The following is a 12169-nucleotide window of genomic DNA, read 5'->3' as shown; positions in this document are numbered from 1 at the left end:
CGAGGAAAGACAGCCGCTTCCTGCCTCCTTCCGCGCCGGCTTCGAGCTACAGGGGGAGGCGCGCAGCGCTCTCCTTCCTTCCTTCTCGCCTTCCTTCCCGACCGTGCTGGGCGGAGCGCGTTGGAGCTGGAGACGAGCTGCCCTCGACGGCCAGTAGCGGCTTAGCTGGGCAGGGCCAAACGCTGCTGGTGGTGCTGCTGCCGCCGCCTCTCCCCTTCCGCTCTCCTCTCCCTCCCTCCGACCTCTTAAAGGCGCAGAAAGGAGCGCACCGGACCTCCAGCTCGGAGGCCACCGAGGGCAGCTGCTACTGGAAAGGAATGAGGCAGCCCAGGGGAATCCTTCGACAAGCCGCCCACTCGGTAAGGGTACCGTCTGAGGGTATGCGAGGAGCCGGCGGGGGTTACCTGGAAGCGGGTCTGGCTGGCCGGCCAAGATGCGCAGAAAGAAAGAGGCGGCTCCTGCCTTGGGGACCAGGATGACATAGGAAAGGGGAACGTCCGCAGGTCGACGACCGTCGATCATGCCTGTGGAAGCCGGGACGTTCCTTTGCAGCTCGAGCCTAACTTTATGACAGGAGGGGTGTTTAGGATTCCTTCCCAGGTGTGGCTACTGGGAGCGAAGCCGAGCTGAGGTCCCCGGGGAGAGGAGAACTCTGGGTGCTCTGGACGCGTCTAGGGAGGTGGGGACCTGGGCTGGGGGTGAAACCAGGACCTTGGCTCCACTAGTAGACTTTTTCTCTTTTCTGATTTTGTAATCGAGCAGGATATGGCAGGGACGTTGGGATGAGGGTGGCTGTTGATCTGTAGTAACCGAAAGATCTGAGGGGAAGTACCGTGGCACTGAGGATCCGCGACGGGTGGTTCTGAAATGTGGATCGCGGGCACCATTCTGTTGCGGCAACATGCGGAAATAAGAGCCTTCTGCAGAAATGTTGGACTCCAACTCTCACCACCATACAGTATGATTCACAGGGCTGATGGGAGTTGTAGTTGAAAACATCTGGAGAGCATCATGTTGGGGGCGGCTGGTCGTGTGGCACCTTAAGAGATTGGCGGGTTCTGCTACAGTAGATGTTGAAGGTTCCAGAAGATGTCTTGACTGTTTTTTTGCAGGAGGTTATCACCGTTTGGAATAGGGGTGTGGTTTTCTCGTGGCCCTCCAGATGTTGCTGGGATGCCAAATGGCCATCATCCCTGACTACTGGCCATGCTGGCAGGGGCTGCTGGTAGTCCAAAACATCTGGAGGGCATTGGGTTGGGGTAGGCTGGTCGTGTGTCATTTTATAGCATCATCCGAAACTAGGGTGCCTAACCTGTGCTCCACCGGTGCCACCACCACCACGTGTTGTTGGGATTACAACTCCCACCATCCCTGAAATGTGCTGTGCTGGGTGAGGCTGACGGGAGTAGGAGTCCCGAGAACATCTGGAAAAAAACAGGTTTTCCCTCCCGGACATAGAATTTTAGGGAAGAGCTCCCCCTCGTGAGATTTACTAAGAAGCTGCTGTCCCTTTAAATGGCCCCGCTTGGCTCTGGAGCGCCTCGCCGAGCCAATCAGCAGCTAGGTGACGTGTAGTTTAACGAAACGTCCAAGGGCAGTTGTCACGTGATCCTCGGGGGCCGCCATGTTTGGTGTGGGCGTTCCTTACAACTCTGTGACCGTCGTATTTCCTCCGCCAAACCTGTCAAAGAGTTACGGTCACCGGATCTCTCGCGGCACATGGGGCCCGGCTTTGAGGATCTGATATGCCACACCGTCGAGTAGCCAGTAACGAAGATGGCGTCCGCGGCTTCACAACGCGTGGAGTGCGTTTTGTAATATGCTCGCACTGTGTGGGTCGCGCTAGGATTTGGCGGTGTAACGTCATATAATGTCCGGGTGGAAACTCCAGCCAAGCTTATAGGGACGTTAAAAGGAAATCCCCCGCGCCCTTGCCAGAGAGACTCCCTTCCCGAGTCTCGACGACAGCTGGATCAAGCCGGTGTTTCGGTGCAGACGGGCAGGAACCCAGGGCAGCATCCTGCGCCTCTGGTAGGCCGGAGTCTGGCCACTTTATTCGGGCAGGGAGGGTAGAAATTTGGGTGCCGTGGAGCAGACAGAACACGAAAGTCTACCGTCTTCCAGGTGGTGTTGGACTCCTATCAACTCCACCCAGCGTGGCCAGTTGTCAGGGATGATGGGAGTTACAGTCTAGCAACATCTGGAGGACCCCTAGTTTAGGAGGAGACAACTGTACCCCATCACCAGGAACAGTCCAGAGAGCTCATGGAATCGTAGAAACATAGAGTTGGAAGGGACGCTGAGGATCATCGCGTCCTACCCCCTGCAGTGCAGGAATATGCGGCTGCCCCATATGGGACTCAAACCTGCAACTTCAGCGTTAACAATGCCACACTCTAATCCACTGAGCTATCTAGGTCTATATCCTATTCATTGGCACACTTTGCTGTTTCAGCAAAGTGGGTGGGGCAGTGATTTATGGGCCCCAGATTGCTTGATCCCAATGTGCTTTTTTGTCAGTGGTCATCTTAGACACACCTGTGGTGATCCCCCCTCCATGGGCAGGATGATCCCATTTGTGGCTAAGGTGTGCATTCACATCATCTGAGGAGAGTATGAAATGCATGTAAATTTTGCATTCAGTATGAATTGTTGGTTACCAACTATTTTTTTATTCTTAGTTATGAAGATCCATCACTATGGCTGCTGCTGAAGCAGGAACCTTTTACCAGTGGTTGTGGCCTAAGGGTCCCTTCTCTGTTATGTTACTTCTGACAAGAGGTGTCTGCTGTGGCTGTCCCAGATAGGCTACGACTGGAAGAAGTGCACGGACGACAGACAGACTTCCTTGGCTTATTGTCTTTGTCATTTGGGAGCACCCAGATCCAGCTCTGAGATGGGGAGGCTGCTAACCACCCCCCTGCTGATCAATTTCTTTGGCTCCCTTGTGGGCTTTGTAGCAACACTGACACTTATTCCAGCCTTCAAGGATCACTTCATTGCTGCCAAGCTCTTTGGGATTGATTTGAACAAAACTTCCAAGCAACCCATGTGAGTAGCTCTTGATTTTCCTGTATTCAGTTTTGATCCAGACTGCACTTGGAGGCTGCCAGGTTTGGGGCCTGAGAGGAAGTGTGGGGCTCTGATCTGGTGCAGGCATACTGGGGCCCTGTGTAAAGACTGATAATCCTGGGCTGGATCTCATACTCCCAGAGCTGGCAGTCAGCAGTCAGTAAGGAGAATTCCCTTTTTCTCATTGTGCGTTCCAGCTTTCTTTCACCTAAGTCTTAACCCCTAACCCGGCACCCCAGTAAGCAGGACAGGCAAGGTCCTGGTGAGATGAGTAGCGCAGAGAAAACATGAAACTAACCATAATTACCTTGAATTTCTGCTTATCCCTCAAGAAAAAAGGGCATTTTCGCTGGCCAGGTTTAATTCAAATCCATCAAACCTCCTTTGGGGAAGGTTCTCAGGCAGGGTGGAAGGAGAAAGAACTTGCCCATGTGAAGACCACCTGGTGGAAACCCTTACACATATGGCTCTCAATTGTAAACTATATGCTGATCTCCGCCAGCAATTTCTAGATCAACTTTGTATCCCCAAATGGAAACCAGAGTCAGAGGTCATACATTTTCTATTACTATCAGGAGCTCACCAAGTTAGTGGCTAAATATCTCTATTTGGTTTTTGTCGTCGAAATAGACTGCAGATGTCCGATCTCCCTAGAGACAAAGAGATGTGACGATAGACTGCTCTGCCTCCTTTCTTTTTGGCAAATGTTTGTGCCACTGGGGAAGTGGTAATTCTGTATTGATTTGTTTTAGATGTTGTATATGATGCCAATAAAAGGTTTTACGGAGGTACCCATTACCTTCTGTGTTGTCTTTTCCCAGCCCGGAGTCCCAAGGTGTCATAAGTGGAGCAGTGTTCCTGATCATCCTCTTCTGCTTCATCCCAGTGCCCTTTCTGAGCTGCTTTGTGGAAGAGCAATGCAAGGCATTCCCACACCATGAGGCGAGAGTGGCTGTATTGGGTGGAGCTTGGAAGGGATTGGGGTGGGGGTGTTAAGGCTTGAGTCGACTAGATAAGTGCAAGGGGCAGGACTCTTACAGCGTCTCCCTACCTTGCAGTTTGTGGCCCTCATTGGCTCCCTCCTCGCCATTTGCTGCATGATCTTCCTGGGCTTTGCGGACGATGTTCTCAATCTGCGCTGGCGCCACAAGCTGCTTCTGCCCACCATGGCATCCTTGCCCCTGCTCATGGTCTACTTCACCAACTTTGGGAACACCACCATTGTGGTGCCTAAGCCCTTCCGGATGTTGTTGGGCATGCACTTAGACCTAGGTAAGTAGCCCAGGGCTTGCCCAAGCAGGTCTGGTCTGAGAAACATGCTGAGCATTATCCCCATGGAGAATTATTTATTTATTTATTCATTCATTCATTCAACTTATACACCACCCTATACCCAGAGGTCTCGGGGCATTTCACAACAAGACCACAACATATAAAATCAAACCAAAAGCAGTATCCCAATAAACTGCACCACCCAAAGCCACATTCTAAAAGAGTGTTGGATGTCAATCAGATCAACCAAAGGCCTGGTTAAAAAAGAACATTTTTGCCTGGAGCCTAAAAGGGTATAATGAAGGCACCAGACGAACTTCCCTGGGGAGAGCATTCCATAGACAGGGAGCCACTGCAGGGAAGGCCCCGTTCTCATGTTGCCGCCCTCCAGACCTCTCGAGGAGGAGGCACACAAAGGGAGGGCCTCAGAAGATTATCTCAGGGACTGGGTCGGTTCATATGGGAAGAGGTGGTCCTTGAGGTATTGCGGTCCTGATGTTGCATGGTTGGTGGAATTTGAGTAAAAGTGGGTTTTCTCTTGCAGGAATCCTATACTACGTGTACATGGGGATGCTGGCTGTGTTCTGCACCAATGCCATCAACATACTTGCGGGCATTAATGGCCTGGAGGCTGGGCAGTCGCTGGTGATCGCTGCCTCAATTGTAACTTTCAACATCGTAGAGCTAAACGGTGAGAAAGATCTAATGTCAGAGGGCTGGCACATGGAGTTTCTAGAGTGGGATGATATTCAGTTCTTCAGGCTAGATGCAGAGCAAATGTGAGACTGCCCCTCAGCATACATGCTGGGATTGTAGTAGCAGCTGTGGGCTTGGTGTGGACTAGCACATGTGCAGCTAGACTCTCTGCAGTTGGTGCCAACTGGTTGACCTTCCTACTTTTTTATTTTTTTACTCCCAGGAGACTACAGAGATGACCACGTTTTCTCTCTCTACTTCATGATTCCCTTTTTCTTTACCACATTGGGACTGCTGTACCACAACTGGTAAGAAACTCCATGGAATTGAAAAAGCCAGCCTGTTTCCAATGGAAGTGGGTGTGTTTGGGGGAGGTTGCAGGCTTCTGAGTTCACTCATAGCAAGGCAGGCTATGGTGCCTTGATACAGCTGCCATTTTGAGGGTTTGCGTGGCTTGCATAATTCCAGTCAATGTTCTTGTAAAATTTCCAGAGCAGTGCCTTCTCTGGATTGCTTTGTGGGAGAATCTGGTGGCTACGAGGGCAGCTGCATTAGAAGGAGCTTCAAAGTGCTCAAATGTTCCCGTTTAGAATATTTAAACAAAAACACAAATGTGCTTGTAGGTCATACATGTGAAATCTAACTAAGAGGAAGATCCCCACCCTACCAAATGCCAACAAACACTACTGTAGGTGCAGCTTTCTGACACCACTGAAACTGGAATAAGCACTCCAGGACATAATCTCTTTCCTCTCATGCTGTGCCCAGTGTTCCACAAACTGTTTCCTCTTCCTACATCCTTCACCACTCCACATTTAACAACAACAATAACAACACCACACACACACACACACACACACAGAATTAAATCTTGGCTCCCAAACACCAAAAACTCAGATGTAAGTGCTCCATTTTTTTAACCTTTTCCAGGAGCCAAACATCCAACACGACTTCTGCTTGAGTGCAGGAAGCTCTTGCAGCCAATCGGAAGCTGTGCCTTGGTTGTCGAACATTTCAGAAGCCAAATGGGCTTCCGGAACGGATTACGTTCAACAACCAAGGTTTGACTGTAATATGTTTTCAATTCATAAAGTCCATAGAGACCTCTACAGGTCAGTTACATTCTGCGTGAGATGATGCTGTCATAGGAATTGTGAGGCTGTGGGGGGAGAAAAACTAATTTAACCCAGCAAGCTCTTCCCTCTCTCACACACAAACAAAACTCACTGCAATTAACTGAATGCAACCAACCATGCTCTGGGCTCTCCAACCTCATGCACCTCCAACAAAAACAAACACGTTATTTACATTTGACATCATAATGAGTGCCTGGAGTGACCCCCTGCTGGGTCTTCTTCTGCAATGCATTGCCTGTGTTCTGACTGACTGTCTCTCCTCCGGCTGAGCGCAGGTATCCATCCCGTGTGTTTGTGGGTGACACCTTCTGCTATTTCGCCGGCATGACCTTTGCTGTGGTGGGGATCCTCGGGCATTTCAGCAAAACCATGCTGCTCTTCTTTATCCCACAAGTGCTCAACTTCCTCTATTCATTGCCACAGCTGTTCCACATCATTCCTTGCCCACGCCATCGGCTGCCCAGGTAAAAACAACAACAACAACAAAAACCCTTCGCTCCCTGTTAGATGCTGCCGTGCTTTGTGTGCAACTAGAGCACCACAAATGTAGTCCTTGGCTTCTAACCAAGGGATGTTGAGAACTGTAGTTCGATAAAGGGGTTAAGGGTAAGGGGACCCCTGACCATTAGGTCCAGTCGTGGCCAACTCTGGGGTTGCACGCTAATCTCACTTTATTGGCCGAGGGAGCTGGCGTACAGCTTCCAGGTCATGTGGCCAGCATGACTAAGCCACTTCTGGTGAACCAGAGCAGCACACGGAAATGCCGTTTACCTTCCCGCCAGAGCGGTACCTATTTATCTACTTGCACTTTGATGTGCTTTTGAACTGCAAGGTTGGCAGGAGCAGGGACCGAGCAACGGGAGCTTACCCCATCGTGGGGATTCGAACTGCCAACCTTCTGATCGGCAAGTCCTAGGCTCTGTGGTTTAACCCACAGCACCAAGGGGTTAGGGAATCACTATCAAAGGCTGGAAAGCAGTTGTAAATGCCAGTTTCCAAGAATATTTTGTTGAGGCCTGGATAGTGTAAATATGCCCTTCAAAGCTGCCTGTTTTCATAGGAAATGGATTGGTGAGAGTCTCCTAGGTTGGGTACTTTCATCCATTCCTGGCAGAGCCTCATCCTGCATTCTTTCTCCCATTGTTTCCCTTTTCATTGCTGACGGGAGCCTATCTCTCTGCAGATTCAATCCGGACACAGGAAATCTAGAGATGAGCTATTCCAGATTCAAGCCCAAGAACCTCTCTCCCTTGGGAGCAAATATCCTCAAGGTAAGGATAGAATAATATAACCTTCCATATTCTTTGATAGCTCAGCTGAAAGAAAAGGCTTTGAGAACCAGTTAGAGGGGAAAGTGTAATGGGGAGGGGTTGTGTAAGAGAGAAAAGTTGCAGTGGAGGTAGGAGCACCCAGGTTTACTTTGGGCTAATGAAATACAATTGGGTGGAACACTTGCTGCTTCTTTCGCTTAATCCTAGAGCAGCACCAGTAACAAAGGTTCTCTCCCCAGATATCTGAGAAACTCCATCTAGTGGATGTGCATCAAGGAGTGGACAAAGATGGAGAATTCACAGAATGCAACAACATGACGCTCATTAACTTTGTGATAAAGCTTATAGGACCAACCCCTGAGCGAACCCTGACCCTTCTGCTGTTGCTGATGCAGGTAAGAGGCACTGGGAGAAAGAGCAAGCCGGTGTGAAAAGTTTTGAATAATGCTGTATCTCTGTATCTCAAATGGGTTGGTAATCCAGCTCCCTTCTCTGAGTTAAAATTCAGTAGGCATTGAGCCATATCAACTGCCACATAATTTTTAATCAAACATTGATGCGAGGGTGGGGGTGGAGAGAGAGCAAAAAGATTTGCCCTTCCTCTAACCTGCCAGATCCAATTTCATGGTGTTGACAACTATGTGGGCAATATCTCATCTTCTCGGATTATACAATGCCCTTTGCCTCTGTTTTATAGGTTGTAGGGAGCATCATCGCCTTTTCTATCCGGTACCAGCTCGTGCGGCTGTTCTATGACGTCTGAGCAGCCCTTGCCCTGTTGGTGCTTGCTGGTGGACTGCCTCGCAGCTCTCTCCCACATGGCCCACAGCTGCACTTGCCCCAGGGCAGTCAGCCTTCCTTCGCAAGAGGGAGAAAGGCTTCTGGGGGGACTTTGGGGATGCACTGATGTCTTGTGGGCTTTTGTATCCATTTGGAGAGCATCTGCTGCTGCTGCTACTCCTGTTATAGGAACTGCACTTTGTTTGTATGTCAGTACTCTCTCTCTCTCTCTCCTGTATACTGACAGGGGAGGAGACGCCATAATTTGGGGTGGCAGGAGGGTTGGCTTTTGAATATCTTTCTGCAGTGGAGCATTGTGCTGCTACCCTGAAACACAAACAGAAGCAAACAGGCAAAAAAATGCATGTAAGCAGAACTCAGCTCTCCCTATTGCAATGCTCCCCACTTTCCCTGCATCTTTTGTCCTTCAAGTCTCCTGCTGTGAGAGAGAGCGAGAGAGAGCTACGTTATGCTCTAGGAGTAAGTGTGTGTGTCCCTCCACAACAGAAGGAAGCAAATTTCCCCATCAGGCTACCTGTAAGTACTTGAGCAAGGCTTCACTGTCAAAATATTGATAGAATCAAAGCACCAGACAGCTCTGATGGGGGCTTGGGCTTTGCAATTGCAGTTTCCCTCCTAGTTTGTGCTGTGTTTGTTTTGAAGGACTTTGTTTTTATAGTCTCATGGCTAATGCAGTGCCAAAACAGTGACCCCGAAGCTCCCGCAACCAAAGTGGGAAGGAATTCCGATTGAACCTGGTGGGACTGACTTCAATTCAAACCTCCTTAAGATCCTGTTGACGGTCTATTCAGGGCTGCTCTTCTAAACCGTTTCTATACTACTGTCCAACTCTCTCTCACAAACCCAAATGAAGATGATTTGGTATAGTGCTTTTTGGTTTCGTTGTCTTTTGCTTAAACGGAGCTGGCCTGAGTGTTGAAATGGAGGAGGAGGCCTGGATTAGCTGGAAGTGACATCTTGCGGATGGAAGAGGAAAGAGGGAGGAGGGAATGGAGAATAATACATCACCCAGGTGACATCCTAGCTTTTAGTCATGAGGGAAGGACAAATGACTGAAGGAAGAGCAATCTGAGCAATCTTAGGTGCACAACAAAGTTTTCAAGCTTTCTCAGCCAACTATCCCTCTAGAACAGGCATGTCCAACTCCCAAGTGACTGTGATCTACTCCCAGTATAAACATTCTGGAAGTGATCTACCCATGGCGGGGGGGGGGGGGGGGAGAGAGCAAAGGTTTTTGACCTTTTTTTAGAGGGAGCAAAGACAAAGTTGATGACCTTTTTCTAGGGGCGGGGGCTAAAGTTGATAAACTTTTTAAATTTCAGATAGGTAGCCATGTTGGTCTGACACAGTCAAAATAAATAAAATAAATAAATTATCCAGCAGCACCTCAGAGACCAACTAAGTATGTTCTGGGTATAAGCTTTTGTGTGCATGCACACTTCTTCAAATACCACTTTGTAAAGGGAGAAATAGCAAAGCTTGTAGAGCTCACCTACAACAACAACGCAGCTCCTCAACAAAATATTCATTTCACACAACAGGAAGAGTGGCGGCAGGGACTGTCTCTCCATTTCTAATCACTACCGCCAATCAAAACGGATCCCGCAAGCGACCAGGATCATCCTGGGATCAACTGGTTAGACATCCCTGTTCTAGAACATCTACCATGAAGTGCACCCTAGCTACTTCCCCTTCTAGCAGAGCCAGGGCAGCCCCCTTCCCCAAGCTGCTGGGACCTCTGTTACTCCCCCTACCCTTCCATTGCTTTCTCTTAATCCACACTATTCTCCAACATCCATTTGCAGCAGCAGGGCCAATGGCATGGGTGTAGCAAGCATTTTTGTTTTTTTTTTGGGGGGGGGAACCCACGTGATTGGTCATTTAGTTAAGTATTTCTATTGTTTTACTTGATCTAGAGGGGGTAACTGTCCCCCCTTGGCTAATGGTGAGGGAGGATCAGAAGTCATCTTGCCATACTTCCTACTGTCTTTGAGAGATGAAGTTGGAAACTAGATTATATTGCCCCACAAACGTGGGATCTTGCTAGAGAGCTGTATCTTTCTCTGATAGCTCTTCACATGGAGAGCAAGATGCACTTTTTCTACCAGGTTTTGGGCTGATTATCTACTTGTTCTTCTTCCTACTACTATGGGTGCTCGCTTTTAAAAGTAGCATTTACTTTGGGGGTTAACAGTTTAGAAAAGTGGTAGATAACACAAGTGCACATTAATGTATCTGAAGAAGTGTGCATGCACACGAAAGCTCATACCAAGAACTGACTTAGTTGGTCTTTAAGGTGCTACTGGAAGGAATTTTTTTTGTTTTGACTATGGCAGACCAACACGGCTACCTATCTGTAACTGGCACATTAATGTGTACATGATGAATGTGTGTTGGCAGACCCTGATTTTCTACCTGCTGCAGACATACGAAGCAGCAGTAAAGGAGGGGTGGCAGTGGCTAGCTACCTTTCATGAGCACAGCCAGGGAGGTGCAGAGACAGCTGCCCCCGCCCAAATCAAGCAAATAAATCTAAATACAGTAGTGAACTAACTGACCAGATCATTTGGTTCTTCCCCTCACCCCCCAACATAAAGCCTGCCACTCCTAAAATAAATCCTGATTCTGCTCATGCTGCATTTCCTGTTTAAGGTGGAGCTAAAATCGAATGCCAAATACCTCCCCCACATTTAAATTTGGCGCGCGTCTTTCCTACTGGCTCCGCAAACCAACCAATGGGCGAGCAGATAACGATCCGTGCGCCCAATCCCTGCGTTCGCCTGACGCAGCCGAGGGCCAATGGGAATGCTAAAAGGTTGCGTCCAATGAGAAGAAAGAGCGGCGGCTATAAATGGGTAGGAAAGCGCGGGCTTTCTTTCCCCATTCATTCTTCGGTGTCTCGTTCACCTTTGGCGCCAGATCTTTCAGCGGAGAAGCATGTCGGGCCGCGGGAAAACCGGGGGCGGCAAGGCTCGGGCCAAAGCGAAGTCGCGCTCGTCGCGGGCCGGGCTGCAATTCCCGGTGGGGCGCGTGCACCGGCTGCTGCGGCGCGGCCACTACGCGGAGCGGGTCGGGGCCGGGGCGCCCGTCTACCTCGCCGCGGTGCTGGAGTACCTGACTGCCGAGATCCTGGAGCTGGCGGGCAACGCGGCGCGGGACAACCGCAAGACGCGCATCGTACCTCGCCACGTGCAGCTGGCCGTGCGCAACGACGAGGAGCTCAGCCGCCTCCTGGGCCGCGTCACCATCGCGCAGGGCGGCGTCCTGCCCAACATCCCCGCCGCCCTTCTGCCCCGCAAGGCCGGCGCTGGAGGAGGAGGAGCGGCGAGCGGAGCGGCGCCGAGGAAGAAAGCCACCCAGGCCTCCCAGGAATACTAGGCGGGCGAGCAGCAGCAGCCTCTGGACGGGACTCCGGTAGCAGCCGGCGAGGAGCCGGCGAGGGATGGACACGAGGACGGGTCACGCAACCCCCCTGTTTTCCTTGGGGTTTGGTTTGGGACAAGGGTCAGGCGCCGGGACTGAGCGCATGGTTGCCTGGCCCACAAACGGATTGCTGAACTGGGTGGAGATCCCGTTGAAATTACGTTGCAGGGATCGCGGTGTTGGCTTTTCTTTTATTAAACGAATTTGCGCTGTTTAAACTGGGCTTGCTTAAGTTTATATGGGTGGGGGCAAGCCGTTTAGAAAATAAGCGGCAGGTGAGCTCTGCAAGGTTTCGCAAGAGCTACGTTCAGTGCACCAGTCTCAGTAGGCTGTATGATAACTCTTTATGAAGAAATTCTTACATTCTTGCACTTTGCCAGGTTCAAACTCTGGGGAAGACTGGGATTGCCCCTTGCCTGAAGGCATCTGCAGGACCTTTGCCCGTTACTATAAACAGTACTGTACTGAGCTGCATGAGCCAGTGGCCTGGCTGAGTGT

The 12169-nt window shown here is 50.2% G+C and overlaps 2 protein-coding genes across 3 annotated transcripts; both read left to right on the top strand.

The window, feature by feature from the left end:
* The first annotated feature begins 218 nt into the window (after positions 1-218).
* On the top strand, positions 219-9117 carry DPAGT1 (dolichyl-phosphate N-acetylglucosaminephosphotransferase 1). Of its 2 annotated transcripts, XM_083714096.1 has the most exons (11): positions 225-359; positions 1693-2031; positions 2682-3051; positions 3894-4014; positions 4131-4344; positions 4889-5035; positions 5264-5348; positions 6452-6640; positions 7360-7447; positions 7687-7842; positions 8145-9117. In XM_083714096.1, exons 3-11 carry the CDS (start codon positions 2897-2899, stop codon positions 8208-8210), a joined length of 1221 nt encoding a protein of 406 aa, XP_083570222.1. In that variant the 5' UTR covers positions 225-359; positions 1693-2031; positions 2682-2896; the 3' UTR covers positions 8211-9117. The 2 variants fall into 2 exon arrangements, with proteins under 2 accessions (XP_083570221.1, XP_083570222.1); XM_083714095.1 differs by lacking the exon at positions 1693-2031 and having other exon boundaries at positions 219-359.
* Positions 9118-10617: 1500 nt separating this feature from the next.
* Positions 10618-11889, top strand: H2AX (H2A.X variant histone). Its single transcript, XM_083713917.1, has one exon. It carries the CDS (start codon positions 11186-11188, stop codon positions 11624-11626), a length of 441 nt encoding a protein of 146 aa, XP_083570043.1. The 5' UTR covers positions 10618-11185; the 3' UTR covers positions 11627-11889.
* Positions 11890-12169: the final 280 nt, after the last annotated feature.

This window comes from Podarcis gaigeae (assembly GCF_964106915.1).
Source record: "Podarcis gaigeae genome assembly, chromosome: 15".
NCBI lineage: Eukaryota > Metazoa > Chordata > Lepidosauria > Squamata > Lacertidae > Podarcis > Podarcis gaigeae.
This window is presented reverse-complemented; position numbering and strand designations above follow the sequence as displayed.

Coding starts and splice junctions, on each gene's coding strand:
- H2AX (XM_083713917.1), top strand. CDS start 11,186: ATGTCGGGCCGCGGGAAAACCGGGGGCGGCAAGGCTCGGGCCAAAGCG.
- DPAGT1 (XM_083714095.1), top strand. CDS start 2,897: ATGGGGAGGCTGCTAACCACCCCCCTGCTGATCAATTTCTTTGGCTCC. Junction 3,052..3,893: donor AAAACTTCCAAGCAACCCAT/GTGAGTAGCTCT, acceptor GTCTTTTCCCAG/CCCGGAGTCCCAAGGTGTCA. Junction 4,015..4,130: donor AGGCATTCCCACACCATGAG/GCGAGAGTGGCT, acceptor CCTACCTTGCAG/TTTGTGGCCCTCATTGGCTC.